General features: G+C 47.7%; 1 protein-coding gene across 13 annotated transcripts; it reads right to left on the reverse strand.

Annotated features, from left to right (window-relative positions):
* Nucleotides 1-2,459: 2,459 nt before the first annotated feature.
* Nucleotides 2,460-22,334, reverse strand: ZNF605 (zinc finger protein 605). 13 transcript variants are annotated; one of them, XM_029225803.1, is made up of 7 exons: nt 22,289-22,328; nt 18,137-18,236; nt 16,243-18,037; nt 15,766-15,933; nt 11,282-11,402; nt 10,959-11,051; nt 2,460-7,546 (listed from the first exon to the last, which is right to left on the reverse strand). In XM_029225803.1, the coding sequence occupies exons 4-7, from the start codon at nt 15,778-15,780 to the stop codon at nt 5,751-5,753; spliced, it is 2,025 nt and encodes a 674-aa protein (XP_029081636.1). In that variant the 5' UTR covers nt 15,781-15,933; nt 16,243-18,037; nt 18,137-18,236; nt 22,289-22,328; the 3' UTR covers nt 2,460-5,750. The 13 variants fall into 13 exon arrangements, with proteins under 13 accessions (XP_029081636.1, XP_029081643.1, XP_029081666.1 ...); XM_029225810.1 differs by lacking the exon at nt 22,289-22,328 and having other exon boundaries at nt 16,243-16,379; nt 17,908-18,037; nt 18,137-18,527; XM_029225833.1 differs by lacking the exon at nt 18,137-18,236 and having other exon boundaries at nt 17,908-18,037; nt 22,289-22,334.
* Between the last annotated feature and the right edge of the window lie 1,750 nt (nt 22,335-24,084).

Consider the following 24,084-nt stretch of genomic DNA (forward strand, 5'->3'; position numbering starts at 1 on the left):
AAGTCTAGAACCCTCCACCCCGGCTGAAGATCGGGTTCTCCAGGTAGGGAGGATGCAAAGAGCAGCTCCACCCTCCAAGGGAGGCCACCACTCGGCACCCGTTTATAGGGTCTTGGTAAATACAACTTCTTGACTCACATGCCCAAAACCTGGGCCGTCACTGGCCGACAGGACAGAATATGGCCGCGGCCAGGCAGGCCAGAGCAGTGCATTTGCAGTGAGGAGGGGGGGCCAGGATTCCGGCCCCCAGCACAGGATGAATGGACTGGCCAGACACCGCAAGACCACATAACCCCATTTTAGTTGTACAGATTGGAAACTGCAGCTCAAAAAAGTTTAATTTGTCAAAACCTATGCAATAGTAAAATGGCTAATAATGCAAATGAGGCACGCCTTGCCTTTTGTGATCCTAATTCTTTCGGACCCCCCGTCTTTCCAGCTTTAGTTTGTGACAAATGCCGGTAAGGATTTTGAGATATCTGAAGAAATTAGCCGCTTTATACAGTGATGAGAACAGCATAATTAACAGCAGTGTAACAAAGAGCACTTCATTTCTAGGGAGATAGAGGGGTTCAAACCCAGCCCTGCCACCTGGTGGGACCCTGGTACCAAAGTAGCTTAGCGTGAGCGTGGAGCTAAACACTAAGCAAGCAAACAGTAAGAGAAACACGGGAAGTGCCAGGCACAGAGCTCACCTGCCACGAGCACTGCACTGACCACGCCCGGGGACTTCTCATTCCTTCCATCGGGAAGCCTCTCAACAAGGCGAACTCGTGAGACTTAACACCCACACTCAGGCATGAGTCAAAGACGGGACCTGATGACGCTAGTGGGCCATCGAGGCAGGACAGGAGCCGAGGACTGTTGTCTCTCACAGGGACAGCCCGGACGTGGGGTGTGGGATCGAGGCCTGGCTGTGTCCGCTCTGGCAGCACTGCCCCTGTGTTTCGTGGGGACGTCGATTTGGTGTCTGATGGAGTTTCCAACATGAATTGTCTACGGCCCTGCCCAGACCCTCCTCTTCAGAAGGCGCAGGGCAGGTGTGGGTAAACCGTCTTAGACTCTGTGTCTCATCTCTATTTTTCTTGAAAGTTATGCTCTTGGTACAGCTATGAGTATCCTACTCTTTTAAACCTCAGAGGATTAGGGGTTAATCCCCTTCCCCCAGCTTTTTGTGAGTCTGAGCTTGATGTGTTTTTTAATGAATGATTTTAACGACTCTAGTGCTTTGAGAACTTCAAATTACAAATGTCACCTGTGTTTCTCTCATTTCACCAGTGACTGCTTCATAGCTACATTCTCTTTGCTGGGCACCTTTAACGATTTAGGTATTGTTAAATACCTAAATATAATGACTTAGGTATTGTTAAATACCTAAATAAAATGATTTAGGTATTTAGGTATTAAATAAATTTGGTGTTCCTGGTTTATTTCATCTTAGCATTCTGAAAATAAGAGTCTCAATGACAAGATGTCAAGACTACCCAGATGAATTGTGTAATAACTGTGAAACAAGCTGTAAAGAGCCCACAAAGAAAATACAGAATACATGGTATCACTAAATCTGCAGAGCTGGCCCCAGAACAAATCCACTACTAAGGTGAGTTGATGTGGCGATGGGGTGTGTGGTGTTGGGAAGGATCTGTGCTCTGTGGAAGAAAAGCTTACTTTAACTTAGTTAAATTTCATTCTTTTGAGCTGATCATGACATGTTACATTGCCTGCTTCTAAGTTGCAGACAGACATCAGGAGACAAATGAAATTTTCTAAGATAATCAGAGTGAGGATGGCTTTTCCCTTCACCATGTGGCAAATAAGGGGCCAGGGGAGAATTCCGATGGTGGAAGCCACTTTACATCATAAACAGAACACAGAGAAACTATTACAGGTAACTCACAATGCTCTTTTCCAATTATGCCCAAACCTCAAAAGATTTATTTCATTCACTATCTATTTCCATAAAGACAGGACCAGAGTGATATACAAGTTTATTAACACAATCTGCATTGTGAACAGTACCTCCTGGAGTTATATGAAATGGAAAACCTGCAGGAAGAGCTTCTTCAAAATGCAGATTGAAATGCAAATCCAACTGTTAGAGAAAAAACCGCTGTGTAGCCTGACGGCAATTATTTCCCTTCAAATGAGGTTTGCATGTCAGCAGGAGAGAAAGACTGGGGGAGAGAGGATGTCTGATAAATGACAGGGGAGTGTGCTCCACACCGGGCCTCTCTAACAGTCTACTTCCACCTAATTTATTAGGCTTCATGAGGTTATACCTGAAGCACCTCTGTTTTAATCTTAGAAAAGCTGATATTCAATTTGGCATGGTGTTTGTGATGGGAACTGGTGTGGAGACTTTGAAGAGCTTCTCTGGGGTGATTCAGACTCCTGAGATGGGAAATCTTGTCTACGGGTGACAGATTACGTGAATTATAATAAAAACAGCAGAATATTGAATAAGAGTATTTTAATTGCGCAGCACAAGTTTTTAAACTGAGAGTACACGGAAGTACAGTACATCATTCCTTTCTTTCTTCACTCAGTAATGGGATACCTTTTTCTTGTCTGTACACATTTAACATAAATAACAACGCTTTCTTGTAAGGCGTTCAGCTAACCCAGAGGCAGCATAAAGACCTCATAAACATTTCGGTTTCTATCAGTGAAGAAAGTCTAGTAATAACTGCAAGACCACTGGCATATGGAGCAGATGGTAATGCTCTCCAGAGCCATTTACGTTTGCAGCAAAACAAAACAAAAAACACAAAGAACTCTGTTATAATTTCTACTGAATTATTAAAACACAAAGAGAAAACACTGATGTTGAGTGTGAAAAATCTTTTTTTTTTTTTTTTTTTTTTGCGGTACGCGGGCCTCTCACTGTTGTGGCCTCTCCCATTGCGGAGCAATGGCTCCGGACGCGCAGGCTCAGCGGCCATGGCTCACGGGCGCAGCCGCTCCGCGTCATGTGGGATCTTCCCGGACCGGGGCACGAACCTGTGTCCCCTGCATCGGCAGGCAGACTCTCAACCACTGCGCCACCAGGGAAGCCCAGAGTGTGAGAAATCTTGACAGATGTCAGTCTATGCCCCGTGGACCAGTAACTGATACTCAAAATTTGGTCAAACGTTCATTATTTAACACATCACAGAAAACAAATGTTACACTCAAATTATTAACTCAGGAACATTTAATAAAGGGACTATTTACAGATTTGTGTTCACAATTAAGAAAACCAACCAGGAGGGATGGTGAAGCCCCCAGAAGCAGTTAACACCCTTACATCTGACGAGCAGGGAGCTGCAGCCATCTGGGTGTCTGTAGACCAGCAGGAGGGAGGGAGGGCTGACACATACCTCCCTGTGTGAACCTGAGCAGAAACCCTAGGAAGCAGTTGTGCACTTCCTCTGGGCATGCAGAGCAGAAAAAGGAGAATGGGTGTGGTGACGTGCACAGATCCATAACACAGACAGCTTCCATCGTGCAGTTGCTACAAACACAAGTCATCCCGAGCCCCTGTCTCAGACGACACGGTCTGTTCAACTATTTTTTACAGATTCACACTTAAGTGCTATCGTAGTCATACACTTTACTTCTAAATAGATCATAACCCCAAGTATGTTGTCATTACTTTGGTTTTAAGCAGTCCATTAACTTTTTGAAAGATTTTTAAATGAGAAAAAAAATCTTTCATATTCACCCACACATTCACCATTTCCAGAGTGTTCTTTTCTTGCTGACCCCAAACTTTCTTCAGTGTTTCCTTACGGCAGGAACTCTCTCTGATTTTGTTTCTTTGAAGTCTTTTTTGCTTTCACTTTTGGAAGATGTTTTTGACAGGCAACCGAACTCCAGGTTGCAGGGGTTTCTTTTATATCTTTCATAATTTAATGATGTCACTCTGCTGTCTTTTAGTTTGCATAGTTTCTGACCAGAAGTATGTTGTTATTCTTTGTTCTGTGAACGTGTTGTGTCTTTTTCTCCAGACATTTTACAATCGTTCTCTTTAACACCGGTTTTCATCAATTTGACGATGATGTCCATTGGCATCTTTATGTTTCTTACGTGTTGGGTCCTTTGAGCTTATTGAATATGTCGAGTTATACTTTTCATCATATGTGGATATTTTTCAGCCATCGTTTATCCAAATCCTTTTTCTCCCTCCTCTATTTCTGGACCTCCCATTCCATGTATGTTACACCACAGTAACTAATTCCCTGTTCTCCTTTCCCCCCAGTCTTTTTCTCTCTGTGTGTAACATTCACCTGGATAATTTTTATACTTACTGTTCAAATTCATTGATTGTTTTCCTTCTTCTATGTCTAATATGTTCTTAATTCCATCCAGTTTTTTTTAATTTACAGATGTTGTTTTCATCCTGAGAAGTTCCATTTGAGCCTTTAAAAATATATCTTCCACTCATGTGTCGTCAAATTCATGTTTTCCTCTACTTTATACTTACAATAGCTATTTGAACATCCTTGTCTACTAATTCCAATCACTTCAGTCTTTTCTCTTTCTACTGCCTGATTTTCCTTCTGGTTACAAGTCATATGTTCCTGCCCCTTGGTATGCCAGGTAAGTGTTTGGACGTCAGTCACTGTGGGTAGAGTAGCTTTTAATCTAGGGTTAGTTACCCTCCCCACCAAGACAATATTGTTCTGGGAACTCTCTTGATGCCCACGTGCTTTCGTATGGCTGGTGGGAATGTGAACTGTCCCTGCCTGCGCTGAGCTCCAGGGCTCGCCCAGCTCACTGCTCCCCAGTGCCACTCTCATGGTCTCAGCTTCCTTCCACACACGTGTGAATCAGCACTAAAGCCCACAGACTCAAGGGGGGACTCATTGCGGATTTCTGCAGGCCCTCTCTGGGAAGCTCCTTCCTATCCAGCACTTTTCCCTGCAAATTCTAGCCACCAGGGCTCCCCAGACGCCAACTCGGCAACTCTCTTCAGTCCAGCAGGACCACGTTAATTCCCCTCCCTGACCTGCAGCCTGGATGCTGCCCCCAGGGTCTAGGCTGGGCAGTCGTGGGGCTCTCCTCACCTTGTCCACCTCCTGCCAGGGATCACAAACCTGTGTTTGACATATGTCTAAAAAACCACTATTTCATAAATGGTACGGTTTCTAGCTGCTTAAGGCAGGAGAGTTTATCTGGTTCTTCCTATAGCACCATAGCAGAAAGCAGAAGTTTTCACACATAAAACACAGCTACCACTCTAAAATGCCTATTTTCTTATAATAATTTATATACAATGTACACATCTTCCTTTTAGAATTATTTTAATAGGATCATGCTTATCAAATTCTTCAAATTATTAGAACTACTCCTCTGCATGAGATCTCTAATATATAATACTCAGTATTTCCTTTGTGTATGTATTCTCTAGTGTACTCTGAGTTACCCTTTCCCAGTGAAATCTTTCACTTACTTGTTATAACAATTGAGTTTTTCTCCTGTTTAAGTCTTCTAAGTATTTAACAGGCTGTCACTTTTGACTGAAAGGTCTGTACTTATCACAGTACTGATAAGACTGCCACACTGAGGAACCATCAATATGTAATAAGTTTTGTTTTCTGGGAGAAGGCTTTCCTATATTGCCTACTTAAAAAAAGTTCTCTTTCTGAATTCTGTATGGTGCGACAGTCACTGCAGTGACAGGGTTTCTCTCCTGTACGTGTCCTTGGAGTGTGAGGGGCCTGACACCTGATGGCAGACTCCCCATACTCACCGCACTCGCCCTGTGTCTACAGCATATGACTTCTCTGATGTATCAGGAGCTGTGCCTTCCTGTGGAAGGCCGTCCCACATTCACTGCATCTATAGCATTTATCTCCTGTATGGATCCTCTGATGCCTCATAAGGTGCGACTTTCTAGTGAAAGATTTCCCACATTCCCCACATTTATAGGGTCTCTCTCCTGTATGAATCCTCTGATGTATAATGAGCTGCGCCTTCTCAAAGAAAGCTTTTGTACAATCACTGCATCCATAGGTCTTCTCTCCTGTATGATTTCTCTGATGCTTAATGAGCTGTACTTTCTGAACAAATGCCTTCCCACACTCACTGCATTCATAGGGTTTCTCCCCTGTATGAATTCTCTGATGCCTAAGAAGCTGTGGCTTCCAGGCAAAAGCTTTCCTACACTCACTACATTCGAAGGGTTTCTCTCCAGTGTGGGTTCTCTGATGGTGAATGAGGCTTGACTTCTCACTGAAGGCTTTCCCACACTCGCTGCACTCATAGGGTTTCTCCCCTGTGTGTGTCCTCTGATGAGATACCAGGCTGGACTTTTGGGTGAAGGCTTTCCCACAGGCACCGCATTCATAAGGTTTCTCTCCGGTGTGAGTTCTCTGATGTGTCAGGAGCTGTGACTTCCCAAAGAAGGTTTTTCCACATTCAACACATCCATAGGGTTTTTCTCCTAAATGAGCTTTCTGATGTCTAATTAGTTCTGACTTCTTAAAGAAGGCTTCTTCACAGTTCCTGCACTGATAGCTCTTCTCTCCTGTGTGAGTCATTTGATGTTTGACAAGTTGCGGTTTTCTGATGAAGGCTTCACCACATTCACTGCATTCATAGGGCTTCTCTCCTGTGTGGATCCTCTGATGCCTAATGAGGAGTGAGTTCCTGCTGAAGGCTTTTTTACACTCACTACATGCATACGGTTTCTTCCCTGTATGAACCCTCTGATGAGTAATAAGCTGTGACTTCCAAAAGAAGGCTTTTCCGCAATCACTACATTTGTAGGGCTTCTCCCCTGTGTGTGTCCTCTGATGTGTAATGAGCCTTATTTTCTGGGAGAAGGCCTTCCCACAGTCATTGCAGCCATAGGGCTTCTCTACTGTGTGGGTTCTCTGATGCCTTTGAAGCTGTGACTTCCTACTAAAGGACTTCCCACAGTCACTGCAGCCATAGGGCTTCTCTCCCGTATGAGTTCTCTGATGTAAAACGAGCAGTGACTTCCTGCTGAAAGCTTTTTGACATTCACCACACCCATATGGCTTTTCTCCTGAATGAGTCCTTTGATGAATAGTGAGTAATGACTTCTGGGAGAAGGATTTCCCACAGTCATGGCATCCGTAGGGCTTCTCTCCTGTATGAGTTCTCTGATGTATAATGAGCTGTGACTTTTTGTTAAAAACCTTACCACATTCCATGCATAAACAGACTCCTGTATGTGCTATTTGGTTTGTAATGAGCCCTGGCTCTTTACTGCTGACTTTTCTACATTTACTGCAATCAGAGTATTTTATTCCACCACAGGTTTTGTCAGGCTTGATACAGAATAGTAATTTCTTATCAAGCTCATCAAGTTTTTTTCTTTCACAGTTACTTTTTGGAATAAGAAAATCAAAAGGATGTTTCAAACTTTTTTCACCTGTGCCACATTTATGGGATCTCATTCCTAAATGATCAAAGTTAATGCCTGAATGAAACATTTTCCCAAAGACGTCATATTCATGGCCTCTCTCCATACTTTTAAGCTTGTCTTGATTATCCTGGTGCCACATTTTGAGATTATTATCTAGCCAGACTTCTTCTAAAAAGGAAAAAATGAACCATACTGTGTAAATTTCCCCAATGATTATGCTTATTGAATAAGTCTTCTGAAATGGAGCCTAAGATCCCAGTCCATAAAAAAAAAAAAATTCTCCCAAATACAATGTCTACTTATTAGGCATTGAGAATTTTAATAGAAATGAAAACAGATTTTGAAATTACAAATGTTTATAAACACAAGTTTCAAATAAGGAAAGATGAAATATACTCAAGTGATCATGATGAGGTAAAAGAGACAAGCAATTTCTGGGGGTGGTTAAGCACTCACTCCACAATAACCTACTGATCATCTACTGTGTGCCCAGACGCTGTGAGTAGCAGAAATCAGGGAGGAAGGCAGGTAAGTACCCCCATCAGAGAAGGCTGAGAATCACAGTACACAGAAGAGCAAGATTAGTACACAGTGCTGAACGTCAGGCAGGAAGAAACACTGAATATGACGCACAGCAAATGCAGGATATCAACTTCATGTCTGAAAGGTGAGGTACGTCAGTTTGCTGTACTATTGGTACATTAAAAAAACATTCTCATTCAAGATCCTCACCCAAATCACTGATATCAGTAATTTTACCATCATGAGAGTTACTTTTTGGAATTATCCAAGAGTTCTCCAGAGCTCAACATCAACACTTGTATTTAGGTTTTTGACATTTTAGTTGAATCGATCATCTATATATTGCATCTGTATATGATGGAAATTATTCTAAACCACAAGTATTCTTTGCATAACATTAGGACAGATTTTTTTTTTTTTACCCTGTAAGTACAATTATTTGTGATCTCCACAATATGACCATTTATTTATGTTTAGTTCACGATATTCTTTACTAGGAATTGTGAGGTAGTACTCCCAAGATGAAAGATATGGCAAGATCTCAGATGTAAGGTTATCACTCCTTTTCTGCAGGATAATATTTTTTTTTGGGAAAAAAAGCCACATCTAACTCTCAGACATACCAGAATTTCAGAGGAAGAACCAACTAGAGCCCGATACGGAGGAGAACAAAGGATTCAACGATCCGAGCTTCAGTGAGTGTGGATGATAATGCTATTCGTGGGTATTTTAAAGACTAGAGAGAGAAGTTAGGGGGTTAAAAACAAAGTCGTCTGTAGACACAGAAGTGTGAGATCCACCTGAATAGTTTACAAAAAATTGTTTCAGGAAATGTTAAAGAAAAATTACAAATTTTAATTCAAGTCAAATCAGGAAATAAGATTAAGATATATATTCAAATTAATAAGTTAAATGATATAAAACAATATTGAAGTTAAACTGTACCAAAAAATCTTTAAGAAATTTTAAAAAAGTCTTGTCACTTTGGCAAACACGTGGACCGGGTTTCACTGGTGCCACCTCAGGTGCGGGTACACATGTGTTTCCCCGTCTCTGTTTCCATTACACTCCTGTCCTTTCTGCCTTAATTTCACCCTATTTTCAATTGATATTCCCACTTCTAGGCTTGCTCCCTCCCAACTCTAGTCTCCACACAGCAACACGTAATATTTAGAAAATGTACTCAGGCCTTTTAACCCTTTGCTTAGAAACCTTTGATAAACCCAGACGTTTATCACGGCTTCCGCACCCCCGTGTGCCGGCTCCTTCCAGCCCCCACTCCCTCTCACAACACTGGGCTCCTCCCCATCCCAAACCCCAAAGGCCTTTTCCTGCTGTAGGCCCTTTGCATGTGCTCTCCCTGCCCAGCTTCCAGCATTCCTGGCTCACATTATTTTAAGGGCACACTAACAAACACCCTGTTTATTCCCTTCATAGCATGTATCAAATAGGTAATCACCTTGTTTCTGTCTCTCGCACTAGAATGTAAACCCTGAGAGCAGGGAACAGGTTTGTATTTTTCACTGAGGTACCCCCACTACATAGCGCATAACCAGCCCTCAATACATGTAGGATAAATACTCCTCACTTGTCATAAAAATTCTAAAGCAATTCCTTTCTATACAGTTAATCTTGAGAATTAACTTTGCATTTTGACACAAATGCTTCATGTTCAAACACTGAATTAGTTTTATATTTTCTTCTAAATTAAAATTCTCTGGTCCTGCAAGGTTATTTCATGACTCATATTTTATCTCAACTCCTCTCATTCCACAAAATAGCAGTGGTTCTAAATTAATGGGGGAACATAAAGTCTATCTTGACAGCTTTTCTAAACTACACATACCCAGTCCTAATAATCCGCGTGAATGGTGCCTAGACATCTGTAATTTGAAGTATTTCCTAAGATACGCTGAAACACTTAGACGAAAACCTTTGTACTAAAGAAATATTTGATAAATAAGAAAGCTCCTGCCATACCTGGCCTCACAACAACCAATTAATGAAGTATTTAGTAATTACACAGCATAAATTCCATACAGAACAGAGAAGAGTAAGTTACTCACCATCTTTCTATGTAGGAAAAAACCTTAAGACCTAATTGGTTAAGGAATTACAGATAATGTGTGATCACACCCGAGTTTCTACAATACTGCTCAGTGGGTAGAGATTTCAGAAAAGGCTGGGAGTCAGGGAACACTCCCTGGAGGTGGAAAAAGAGCTTAAAGTGAAGAAGGGGAGGGTGTCTAAATGGGAAAGTGTAGGACAACCAAAGGCCCACATGCAGAGAAACAAACGTGAAAGACACGAGGAAAGAACTACTTTGAGTGGCGTCAACCAGGACCTCTGGGCACAGGAAAAACTGCAGAGATAAGATGCTGCCACACCGTGAGGGTCTTCAACACAAATGGCGTTAAAGTATCACAGAGCAGGTCTTAAACCCAGCAGACTATTTGAAGGGATAAATGAGAAGCTTTATAAGCTGAATACCAAAGGCACCAGAAAGAAGCCCTGGACACTGACCCTGAAGTTCTTATCTGCAGGGAGGCCAGAAGAGTGCTTAAGGCGTTAGACTTTTCTCCTGTATCCATGGACTCACCTTCTGCTCTATGTGGGTTTGAAATAGAAATCTGACCAATTAGGCAGAGAAAAGAAAATTAATAAAGGAAACTCAAAGGCAATCAGTGTCACCTCAAACAGGAAAAAACTATGAATTCTTAAAGAGGAGGAAGGAAGCCCACATGTACAGGTGGGACTGGGGAAGCTAGCAAAAGGGGCGTATCCAAGAAGGCAGGTCCTAAATGACTGTGCTGCCGGGTACGGAAGACGGGGCACACTTCATCACCAGCTCCGTCAAAGGGGATGCATCCTGACACGGAGACCAGGATGGAGAGCACATGAAAAGTCAGGAAGGACTTGTGTCACTAGTCCTGAGTCAACTCTAAGGACGGAGGAACTTTAAACACGGTTTTACAGATAACATTGCAAAAGTACCAGCCTGTCATCAAAACCCGAGACCTAACTTTCACTACCTGCCATATACCTGATTATTTCTCACCTGGAAAGTTCTGACTTAGGATTTCTTCACCTAATATCCACGGCTCTTCTTGCTCCAGTTTGAAAATCACCTCAGGTTTGATCATTTGATAACCTGTCAATTGGAAACACAGAGAGTCCCAACTGCTTGGGCTGAGGGACTCTTAAATATAAAGAAGATTTCACTACAGAGGCTAAAAAACAAAACAAGCAAATAAAAACCTTTCAACTGGGTGCAGCAATCAAAAAATCCTTTGACATCTGAAACTTAAATCCGAAATCCGTAATATCTTAGGGGCCCCACAGTTGCTGGGTGCGCCCTGTGTCACACAAGAATGTTCTTACCCAAGAAGACTAGGTTGCTGTAGTTCTCCAGTGTCACATCCCTGTACAAGGTCTTCTGGGTAGGATCAAGCAGCTGCCACTCCTCCAACGTGAAGTCCACAGCCACATCCTCAAACGATACCTAAAAGAGCATAGTGCCTGTTAAATCGGAAGCCATTCTCTTTGTTGAACACAGGCTTTCTTCTCTACAGTGACAGGTGGCCTCCGAGTTGGCCCCATGGTCTCCAACTCCTGGGGTTCATGCTTTCGTTTAATCCCCACCATCCTGACTATGGGCTGGACTTACTGACTCACTTCCACTGAATGGAACAGGGTAGAAGTGCTGGATCAGGTGTAAGAGAATGTGACCTCCACGTTGCGAACCCTCTCCTGCTCTCCCTGGGCCACATGGCGAGGCAGCCCTGTGCACAAGCCCACGTGGCAAAGACCTGAGGCCTGCCAACACCCACGTGAGTGAGCTTGGAGGGGGTCACCTCCCTACCACCCCGTGAGATGATCACAGCCCTTCTCAACATCCTGATGACAGGGCCGCATGAGACCCTCCACCAGAACCAAATGGGTGAGCAGCTGTCAGACCCCTAACTCACAGAAACTGAGATACATGTTTGTGTTTTCAGCCACTGAGATTTGGGGTAATTTGTTACATAGCAATGGGTAAGTAATATAATATCCTAGTCGTGCATTATACTTTGAGAGGAAAACAAAAATGTTATTAAAATATTCATCATTATGAATTCATTCACCTATCCACCCATCTACCCATAGAATAAGAAGTTGGAATAGGCTGTCTTTAAATAAGCAGTGTTTCTCAAAGAAGGTGCCACTGGTATCTGGGCAAAGGACAAGACACCACAGAGACCGATACTGTCCCAGGCTGGGCCCACGTACGTGTGCTGCCGTGTCGTCAGAAGGTGCCGAAACAGCGCAGAAAGCTGTCCTGCCTTCCAGACGCTGGACGAGACCCAAAACACTGCCCAGGGACAGGCTCCCGTGCCAGCGGGCCACGATGCTCTCAACACGTGGACCTCACTGGTCCTCTGGTCCCAACCAGAGGGTTTCACTGGACCCTGACACTTTCTTGGGGTCTGGTCTGGCTGTCCTCATGGGCTCCCCAGGCACGGGTCACACTCTCCAGGCCTTACCTGACCACATTTACTTCCTGTTCGAATTCACTCCATCTGATAATAGTCCCGTATTTGCAGAGGGGCTGAGTGAGCGTTTTAATGGACAGTTTGAGGACAGGCTTAAGGGGTTGACAGGAAGGCTCATGGCGACCCCAGCCTGGAGCACAGAGCTCAGAAGGGAGCGGCCCTTTGCACGGTGCCGGGGCTCGGCCAGGCTGCCCCCAGTCACAGCCCTCCTCTCACAGTCACTGACCCATCATGTTCTGCGGAAGACCCCGTGGGAGCCTCCACCCCTACGACCCCGTCCTGAAGACTCAGTGACTGCCAGATCCTGTACATCCACTTGCAAATCTTTTAAAAACTCAGGAGTTTCTGCTAAGCAATTCTTAAATGCACTCTATCTCTCTGGTTAAATTATGTAAAAATATCTGTCCCTCTGTATAGGGACAACGTGTCTTTCCAGACAAAGGGTCTGGATGAAAACGGAGATGATTTCTTTTAAAGTTTTGATTACTAAATGGGACACACTGATGATGACCAGAGAGACAGGAAAATAAAGCCCAGCACCAGGGGAGGCACAGGGGAGGGAGAAAGACATTAACGACCTTTGTGTTCTAGACCTACTCCTGAAAACTTTCCTTCCTCCTGGAAAAAAAACAAGAAACAAAAGAAAATGACTCGCTGTGCTTCTCTCCGCGCCCGTGACTGCTCTGCGTGTAGACCGACGCCTGCTGCTCGACGGGGCTGCCGGCCAGCAGCACAGGGCGCCTCAGCCCCCGTGCTTCCCACGCAACAGCCCGATGCCGTCTGCACCCCATGAGGTGGCAGGGCCCGGACAAACCAAATGGCCTGGAACTCAGCGCCCCAGGCAGCCCCTCGGAAACCAAGGACTGAAGTAAATTAATCAGACTGGGCAACGGAAAGCCACGCTGGGGCCGTTAGCCTAACTGCCTGGTGAAAGCACGTGCCGCCTGGAGGCTCTGGGACTGTGCTTCTGGTGTGCACGCCCAGCCGTGTGACCCCGGTGTCTCAGCCCTGGCAGGCGTTCAGGCCAGCCTCCGCCTGCTGCCAGAGCTGTGCTATGCGGACCACTGCCTTGTGCCAGGTCACAAAGGTTCACACGGCCACTTGAGGAGCCTCCTGATGGGCTGACACATGCCTTCCTGATTGGGAAACGGCTGAGACCACATGCAGGCTGAGAGGCTGCTCCGGATGAACTCCCTGGTTCCTGTCTTGGCCCCTCTAGGTCCGACCTGTTCAGGTCCATGATGGGGTTGCCTGTTTCTCACTCAGGTCCTGAAAAATCAAGCGGATGGGCTGAGGAGTCTGGCTCCTGGTTAAAAACCTACATGTGAACCTTCAGGTCCAAACACAGGCAGGCCCAAAGGGTTACCCCGCAGGGCTCCTGGGGGACACTGTCCCTACCCCTGCCCCCAGAACTGGGGCGCAGCCTGCGTGCCATGGCCTCCAAGGGGCCGGTGAGGATCTCGTGTGCCCTGCGTCTCTGCCTGAGGCCTTTGGCAGAAGCCTTTCTCAGGTGCCTCTCTAAGACCCCCTTGTGAGAGGGGGGACCTGAAGACACTGTCTGCACTCTGACCCAGTACCCTGTACTTTCCACTCCCTCCCCCTCTTCCCCTCCTCCTGGCCCCCAAGTCCACAAATCTGCCGGAGCCTTTTGTTCGGGGCTCCTTGGGCAGCGAACACCTGTGTTGACACACCTGACACGTGGCCAGGGCGCTGTTCACTCCTCAGGAAAAGGTAATGGGGAGTCGGCGCCTTCTGCGGCATCCGGCTCTCACTCGTGCCATCACTCTCGGCTACTGTCACCCTGGCTGCGCCGTCACCAGCTACTCTGACACCTGGCAGCTCAGCCCTCTCAGCTCTGCTGAGCTCCTGGCACAGAACACAGCAGCGAAGGGGAAAAGCTACAGTGCTGTGCGCTGCTGTAAACAACAGGATTTTTAAAAGAAAGAAAGGAACAGAGGAAGGAAAAGAGGGAGGAGGTCAGCTAGGTGGATGGGAATTGTTTTGAAAGGTGAAGGGAGGGATTACCCTGGTGGCGCAGTGGCTAAGAATCTGCCTGCCAATGCAGGGGACACGGGTTTGAGCCCTGGTCTGGGAAGAACCCACATGCTGCGGAGCAGCTAAGCCCTTACACCACAACTACTGAGCCTGTGCTCTAGAGCCCGTGAGCCGCAACTACTGAGCCCGTGTGCCACAACTACTGAAGCCCGCGTGCCTAGAGCCCGTGTTCTGCAAAAAGAGAAGCCCATGCACCGCAACCAAGAGTAGACCCCGCTCACTGCAACTAGAGAAAGCCCACACGCAGCAACGAAGACCCAATGCAGCCAAAAAATTAATTAATTTAAAAAAAAAAAAAGAAGAAGAAAAGTGAAGGGACACTGCAGTCGTATCTTGAGTCAATAAAGTCGGGGCGGTGGGGGGAGGGATGAATTAGGAGGTTGGGACTAGCAGGTGCAAACTATTATATCTCGAATGGATAAACAACAAGGCCCTACTGTAGAGCACAGGGAACTATATCTAATCTCCTGGGATAAACCGTAATGGAAAAGAATATGAAAAACAATGTATGTATATTTATATATATAACTGAACCACTTTGCTGTACAGCAGAAACTAACACAACATTGTAAATCAACTATACATCAAAAAAAGGTCAGGAAAAGGAACTGAAGGCAGATACCCTCCTGTGCAGCAGAAGCAAAAACAGTTCTACCTAAAATGTATCGAAATTCCAACTGAGGGGTATATATGGGGCCATTTGAAGGTTTTGTAGCGATCAGTTGTGCCGGATGATTCAGGTTTCTTCCCTAAACCCAGAGCTCAGGTGGGACACGGACCCAGGCCTGCTGCCCACTGCTGTGCTCTTTACACCCGCGCCCACCGAGGACCTGCGAGGAGCAGCCTCAGAAATGTGTTCATCCATTACAGGATGTCATCTCCCACGTCATCTACATCAACAGCTAGTAAAACGCTTTCTTTACAGGAAACCATCAGGAGATGTTTGCTCCCACCGAGCAAATGGTCTGCTTTTTGACAGAGGAAACCATGCAACTCTTCCTGTTTCTCTTTCTGTGGCGGCTTCTGGGAACATGTGAGGAAGCTTGCGGCTCAACTCCAACAGTGCAGGGCCTTAATTCTCTTATATCTGTGCCCCAACTTGAAGGCTTTTGTATGATTCTGTGATCCACCTTGTACTTCTTTTGACATCTTCCTTCCCAAGGTTAGATTTTCTCTGGTTACAATTTAAATGTATTTAGCCCTTTCCTGTTAGTTGTAGAGATGCCTGTGAGCCTCATCACACCCACAGATAAAACTGCTAGAGGACAAATAACTCACCTGTGACTTGACCATTCTCCCCCGGTCCTGGGAAATCTGCTCTGCTCTGTCCTGATGCTCTGGAAAAAGGCCTCTGGTCAAAGGTCTGTGGACTGGGAATGCACCCCGAGTCCTGAGGCCTCTTCTTTCTTATTTCACATGAGTTTTCGTGCTCCTGAGGGCCATGGCCTGGAGGTGCAGTGGGAATTTTATTTTAGATGATGTAATTCATTTGGGGACCTCAATCTTGGTTCTCTATAGCTGGGAACTCAGACAGGCTATGTGCTAGCACTAAGAAACAGGATAGAAAGTGAGCTACTGGCATGTGTCAGCCGAGCCGACCGCAGCCAGGCCAGGCCTGCACCACACACCTGGGAATGCCCGACGGGAGCCACCTGCCTCACTGGTTCAACCAAAGACCCCAGGGGAGCCCCACCACCTCAAAGCACTCTGCAGAGACGGCAACAAAGTCTGGAAATACAGTCTTGGCTCACTCACCCTGCAGCACCTTTTCCCGGGGGCACTTAGATGAAACCACTGGCACAGGTACTACAGAATAAAACGCCACTCACTTCTAGGCAGGACAGGGAACGGGCAATGGGCTGGGGTGCTGGCTCTCTACTCCAAAATCAGCCCTGGAGCAAAAGGAAAGCATAGATCAGAGGAACTAAAAGAAATGGCCAAAAGAAGAGGAGAGACCCCGGGGGAGATGGAGGCCGCGGTGAAGCTGACGCTCGGGTGTGGGTTTCTGGCTGAGCCGGCCGCGCTACAGCCCAGAGCAGACGCAGTGAGAAGAGAGGCCTAAGGAAATCTTTTCAGTTCTTTCTTTCTCAGCTCACATTGGCGCAAATACTGCCTTCCCTTCCCTCGGAAATCAGCAGAACAGCCTAGGCCACAGTAGAAGGCAGCTCAAAATCCCTGCTGAGTTTAGGAATCACAGAAACGGCAAGGGCCCAGGCACTTGTCTCCCACCGCCCCATGGACCCCAAGGAAACTGCTCCACACCTGCTTCTTCCTAAGGGTCTCTGATCCCTGATCGGAGGAACTGCTCAGACAAGTGGTGGGTACGGGGCTATCCAGTGGCTCTAAGGTCCACACTGCTGGCCCTGGGGCCCCTTCCCTTCCCTTTACTTCGAAGGCCTGGCCTCAGCCCTTCCCTAATGCAATTATCAGAGTAGGAAAGCAGATAACACCTCTAGGGGGATACAGCTCAGAGCCTGTGAGGGCAAATACAAATTAAAAAGAAAAAGACTCCCCAGAACCTTATTCAAAGAGTATTTACTGTAGAAAATTACAAAGTCTTTCTCTGCCCCTTTGGGATGTAGGTTAATGTTTCCTAAAACTAAGTTTAACAACTCAAGAATGCCTTTCTTAAGGACATGGGAGCCGTCTCCGAAATCATCCAGGAAGGTACACCCCTCTCTCTGGGTCTCTGGGAGGACAGGAGCCTAACCAGCCTGACTTTGGCACCTGGCTCCAAATTGTAAAATTACCCCCCATCATAAAGGTATGACAAGTGTATTTTTCCTTTGGATGAAGGCAAGTAGCCAACACAGTAGCCACCCCCACTACCAGGCAAGGTTAGGATGGACTACATGTGACAAATGATCACTTATCTTGAGACCGTGTGTATAACGGCTTGTACCTGCCCAGCTACAGAAAAGGGCACGATCTCTTCCTGTCTCTCGCAATGTCTTTAGCAGACTGCCTGAGGTGGGCATCAAATTCTGGTTCAATTTTTATTCAATAATAAAACTATTCTAAGGGACTTCCCTGGTGGTCCAGTGGTTAAGACTCCATGCTTTCACTGCAGGGGGCACGGGTTCGATCCCTGGTCAGGGAACTAAGAACCTGCATGCCACGTGTGCAGCCAAAAAAAATTTTTTTTAATTAAAAAAAAATTAAGAAACAACCACCACCTATTCTTTCTCTTCTACTTTTGTGGAAAAGTCTTCTGGATTGGCAGAGACTGGTTGAAATTATTTCCCCAATGAGCCAAATAACCAAATAAATGAGTACAACCACTACTTTAAAAACTTTTTAAAAGATCACAAACTGTATTACAGAGATCACCTGAGGCAGAATTATCAGAACAGATGGACCAATAGTTAAGATCAGCACAGTCCCAAAAAACATGACGCCTTCATGCACACAAATACTTACACTTTCAATGTCTCCACCGCTGTGGAGTGAACCAGGCACTTACACCAGCCGGATACCGGATCAGGGTCAAGGACTCCACGGGCTCACAGCAGGGTCACACAGGGATGTGACTTCCTTCATGAGGGTACACCTGAAAGGAAATATCCAAAAATACAGTTACTGGTAAGCCTGGGGGCCCGAGGGACAAACTCCACCTCCCACCCGAGATGCCTAGCGCTGCGGTCCACACCTGTGGCAACTTGTTCTCCCGGCTTGGTCCCCACAGGCAGACAGGCTGAGAGGAAGGCCGACATGGTGGATGGCCAGTGGGCACCCTTCTGCGAAGTAAGCTGAGCAAGGAGAGAACGTAATAGCTACAGGAGATCTAGAGCAGGAGCCCCTTGTTCTAACAAAGAATGGGGGAGAGGAGGGAGGTATCCTCAGGGTCCCAGTGGAACAAAGAGAGATGGGTGGACTCATCCTCCACAAATGCGGGAAGCAAGTTACGCCCTGGCGTTAGCAGACTGCCAGGCTTTGCTCCCGGGCGGCTAACGAGAATGGGGAGAACACTGCCCCCTTTGAGGCCCTTCCTGCCCACCCCTAGAGCTGGGCTGAGGGCTGGAATCAGGCCACCCGCTCGGGAGCCCCACACCCTCAGTCAGCAAGGGAAAGAGGAAAGGAAACCCAGGAATGCTACTCAACGCCAGGTGGACCACGGACCAGCTCCTGGCACCGTCTCTCGAGGGCCTTAAACATCTCCCTCTTCGTCCTTTAACGAATCGAGGGAGGACACAGGCCAGGGAGGGAGGGCAGGTCCCAATGCTCCCCAGGTGCTGAGGATCCTTTGGAGAGTCAAGAACCAGCCCATCTGGACAGACAGGCTGGATTTTGAAATTTGACGTGAAACAGTGGCAGAGGGCAGAGCGAGGGCGTCCAGGGCAGGAAGAACTCTACAAGTGGGAATGGAGAAGGATGGCGTGCGTTCTGCCCACGCGTGGGGGGCAGCAGACACAAAGGTCAGATTCCCCGAGTGAAACCGGACTCTCCTGAGACCAGAGTGAAGAGTGTGGTGCATGAGAACAGGTGTCTCACGAAAAACGTCCTGGGAGAGCAGAGAGCGACACCCAAAGGAGAAGCGCCTCTTCCCGAGATGCACAGGGAGCTCCCTGGAGCTCCTGGGCACGGGCAGGTCCCGATGGTCTAGGAGGCCCAGTGAAAAGAGAGCCCAGAGTCACTGCTTTCCAAACCTGAGGCCCCCTGAGACACAGGCCCACCTGCCCTGGAAGCTTCTATCTTGTCTGGACCCCTTTTGGGTTGATGCACAGGAGACCTTCTGTAGCTTCTCCTCTGGAAAAGGGGACGTGCCAACTGTACTAACACCCCGAACAGTCACCCTGGTTCCTCCCCCAGGACCCCAACATACTCCTGCACTGTGCTCTCACATCCACGTCAGATCCCACTCACACACTAATGCAGACCTAGACACACACTCACAGTCTCGTTTACGGGCCAGGAAAGCAGCAATTTGCTGAAGGCTTCTTACTACCAGGCCCTGTTCCGGGCACGTGGGAGAGACCACTAAACAGGACAGACAGTCCCTGCCCTCTAGGATGGGAAACAGACACACAAGTAAGTAAAATAATTTCAGACTGTGAGAGCACGCAGAAGAAACTTCAGATGCGCCAGAGGAGTGGGTGGGTGGAGGGCACTCCTTGCAGATGACTTTGAGCCGAGCTCTGAGGAGGCGGGGCCGGCCCCGGAAGGCTACAGGCCAGCCACGCCCGGCAACGAGCATCAACACAAAGGGCTGGAGCAAGGGGGGGGGGACTCCTAGCCGGTGGGGTCTCTGAGTACTTTTCAACAAGGCAATATTCAAGTAAAAGGAGCCATCACTGACCAACACAGCCGTGTACACGCCGGGTGAGAGGGGCCAAAGAACAAAGGACAACACGGTTACTGAACAGAAGTCACCACGTTGTCTTGCCTGAGCCAACGAAGGACTCATCCAAACCCCAAAACACCACCCTTAAAGGCCCCGCAATCACCAACACCCAAAGCCCCTCAAATGCAGTTCCAAAGACCGCCTCAATCACACTGACTGACCCCCCGAGAACCCGCAGCCCCCAGATCACTGGACACACGAGTCTCCAGGACACACAACCATTGACTCCATAAAGCCCATGTGCCCAATGCCCCCCCAGGGGATCTGGGCCATCAATTACACACACTGTGAGTCCCCATCGGCTCCTCTAGCAAGGCCCCCCCCATCACCAACCACCAGTGACAAAACCAATCCACAGAAGTGTGTGAATCAAAGAACCCCAAAGTCTCTCCACAGCCAACCCACGATCAGACACCCACAGAACCCCTGACTCCCGGTCACGGTGGGCTCTCCGTCACTCAGCCCCGCGCACCAGCCACAGGCCGCCTTACGGACCACCTGGTTGATTACGACCCCAGAGCCATCTGACCTCCACAGGCTTCTCAATGCCAAGGCCAAGAAACCCCATCACTGGCTCCTCCAAACCCCACTCGATAACCTCCACCGTCTATCCACTGACTAGACACTGAGTCAGTGGAACCCCAAATGCTGAGTCCCAAAGGACCCCCAGAGAACTCCAACCCCTCCCTCTCGCGATGCCCTCCCACTCACCTTCACAGAGCCCGCCACCACCCGCCCCCTAAACCAGGCCCTCATCACACGGGGCTGCCAGCCACTCACCTCCAGATACCCACTCTCCAGTCCACGCCATGCTCACCCACCACTCAGACGCCCCCAGAGCTCATCACCCTGCGAGGGCCCCCAGCTCCTCACAAACACCCCCGGCCCCTCCAACGGTGCCAATTACCACCCCCACTTCCCCCTCACAGCCCCCAACAGGCCACTCGTCAACCTGTGTGCAGACCCCTGCCACTGACACGCGGTCTCCGACCTGATGCCTCAGCCACAAGATCCCCAAACACGGGCCGCCCCGGTCACTGCCCTCCACCGAAAAAGCTACCACCGAACTGTCAAGTCAAACCAAACATAGACGTAGCAAAGAAATGTTTTACTCCGAGGATTTATTCTTGGGTGGGGGGGAGGGATGCTGGAAGAGGAAGGACGCTACGGCCCTAAGACGCACAGCATGTCTGCAGAGTGTGGGGAAGCTGGATCAAAGGGCGGGGGACCAGACAGCAGACGAGAGGACATCTCACCGGAGGTCGGCCAGTTCTGGGCGCAGCGGCGGGCTACAAGCTGCTCAAGCCTACCGCCCAGAGTTCAGGGAACTGCAGGAAGGAGAGAAGCTGAACCAAATTTGGTTTCTAAGCGTTCTGATCAGTGAGAACAAACAGTTCAGCTAATCATTGATGAGGCAAAAGATGAGAGGGGCTGCGTCATATTTACCTACGGCCTTGTCACAGGTAAACAAGGGCATCATGTGGGAAGGGGGTTCTTTGCAGCCAGCTGTTTCCCGGAAGCCGAGCGGGGGGGGGGGGGATCTTCCCAGGAGCACACGGCTCAGGTACAGTCCAACACTGCAGCAACCAGCAGCCCCTCCTGCCGACGAATTCCTCAGTGCAACCACTCTGGGCCCTCTACATGCCCCCCACGCGCCCACAGAGCCTCGTCGTTCATCCCTTCGCGCCCAGTCGCCAAGCCAAAAGCACGCAAATCGTGGATGGCTAGAACCTTAACTATTGCTGCACACAGACCCGAACCCACATCCCCAGGGCACACGGCGGCCCCGCACAGCCCTCCACTCACTCCCGAGGGGAGCCTCCGGGCTCCCTCACCCCCAGGGCCTGCTGCCTCCAGCCCCCGAGGCTAAGGTCCCCCCAAAGGCCCCTCCCAGAGGCCCCCACCATCCACTTAATTCCCTCCGCCGGCTTCACAACCACTCACCCCTCCCTGGCCTCGAATTACTGATTTTCACAGACATTCCACTACCTCGCCCGCCAAGTGTCCCCAGCTTCATCAGCCCCACCGTCTCCCCGCACAGCTCCTCCTCTCCCACCACCACGGGAGGCCCTGCCCTGCCCCCCAAATCTCCCTCCTGCTTCCCACATCACTGCCGCCCACACCCGCCCCTCCAGACCCCTGTCCCCCAGGCGTTTCCCCACCGTCGCCCTCCCTCCCGCCTCCCCGCTGCCCGGCCGCCCCGCGGCCCCCGCGGCCCCTCCCCTCTGCCGCCCCACGCCCCTCCCCCACAGCGCCCCCCGACCTGGACCGGAATCGGCGCCTGCGCGGCAGGGCCGTCCTCTCGCGCCTTCCCCGCACCCGGCTTCGGGAGCCGGTTCGTGCGCACGCCGGCTTAGCCCCGAGCCGGTCCGCGCCGGGGTCACCGCGGCCCCGGTCGGACGCTGAGGCCACCGCCAGCCCGCAGCCCCGCCGTCCCGTCCCCGCCCCCCACACCCTTACCCCTTTGGCCCACGGCGCCGAGGCGGACACGGCCGGGCCGCGGGAGTGTCCGCGCAGAACTACATTTCCCGGAGCCCCGTTCGCTTTAGAACTACATTTCCCAGAGGGCTCCGCGGCACGCCTCACTGATGGACAGGGGTGAGGTTTCCTGGTGCCAACCTCTTTGCGGCTGCCTGGGGCTCCCGGTTCAGACGGTGGGATGTAGCCTGCGCTCCCCCCCACCCCTCAATGTGCTCCAGTTTTGATCATAGAGAAAAGTAATTTATAAAATCAAAGTAGTAATATAGGTACGTTTTATCCAGTCCAACAGTACTAACAAAAAGAATGAAAATAAATGAAATGAGGGATTTGGGGAGAAATAAAATGTAATTATGGGAAGAGAAGTAAATTAAAGAATATAAAAGCAGAATATAAAAGGAATTAAAATAGAAAAAACTAAACTTGATAAATCCAATTTTTAAAATAAAATATAAAATCATACTAGAGATTTTTATCAAAAAGTGAGAAGAAACAGCAAAAAAATTGGTAATGAAAAAAGAAAATTAGCCAAAAAGAACAAATTAAAATATTTGTGAAGGAATATTTTGCTCAATTATATGTAATCTAGGAACTATGTTAATAAATTTAGAACTTAATGAAGTACGTGATTTAAAGGAATAGTTAGGTAATTAACTTAAGAAAATAATATCTTTTTAGACCTAGAGTGATGGTTAAAAATGTTTTAGTGGGCTTCCTTGGTGGCACAGTGGTTAAGAATCCACCTGCCAATGCAGGGGACACAGGTTCGAGCCCTGGTCCAGGAGGATCCCACATGCTACGGAGCAACTAAGCCCGTGTGCCACAACTACTGAGTCTGCGCTTTAGAGCCTGCGAACCACAACTACTGAAGCCCGCGGGCCTAGAGCCTATGCTCTGCAACAAGAGAAGCCACCACAATGAGAAGCCCGTGCACCGCAACGAAGAGTAGCCCCTGCTTGCCGCAACTAGAGAAAGCCCGTGCGCAGCAACGAAGACCCAATGCAGCCAAAAATAAAATAAAATAAATTTTTAAAAAAAGTTCTTAGCTACAGACTCATACGTTTTCCTTGGTGAATCCTCCACATTATCAAGGAGTATAATCTTACCAAACAATTTCTAGAAAAATCTAGACCGAACCCTTTTCTTAACACAAAGATAGCAAAATAGTTATACCATAACCAAAAGTAAATTTAAAAAAACAAACTGTAAAGCAGTTTCAGTTATATTCATGTGAAAAATTAAAAAAAATAGTAAATAGAATCAAGCAATACATTTAAAAACATATATCATAAACAAGTAGAAGTCATTGCAGGACTTTTCACCATATCAGTAGATTAAAGGGGGAAACATGCATCATCATCTAATTAAATACTGAAAAATCTTTAAATAAATTCAACCTAGAATGTCCATTAAAAAACAAAAGCACACAGGGCTTCCCTGGTAGCGCAGCGGTTGAGAGTCCGCCTGCCGATACAGGGGACACGAGTTCGTGCCCCAGTCCAGGAAGATCCCACATGTCACGGAGAATGTCCTAGAATGTCCATTAAAAATAAAAAAGCACACAGAAGTGTTAAGATACTACTACCACAACATGTGAAAATAAATGTCTCATAAATGGATAATGGTATAAGAAGTATTATCATTAGAAATCATAAAACTATCACCACTATTGTTTTCTTAAATTGAGAATATTTTAAAAATACACGAAAGTATAGAGAATGAGATCATAAACAGTCAAATGATCAGATATTCATATTTGGTAATATGAATATTACCAA

The sequence above is a fragment of the Monodon monoceros genome, unplaced genomic scaffold (assembly GCF_005190385.1).
Source record: "Monodon monoceros isolate NGI ecotype Baffin Bay Population unplaced genomic scaffold, NGI_Narwhal_1 Super_Scaffold_1, whole genome shotgun sequence".
Classification (NCBI taxonomy): Eukaryota; Metazoa; Chordata; class Mammalia; order Artiodactyla; family Monodontidae; genus Monodon; species Monodon monoceros.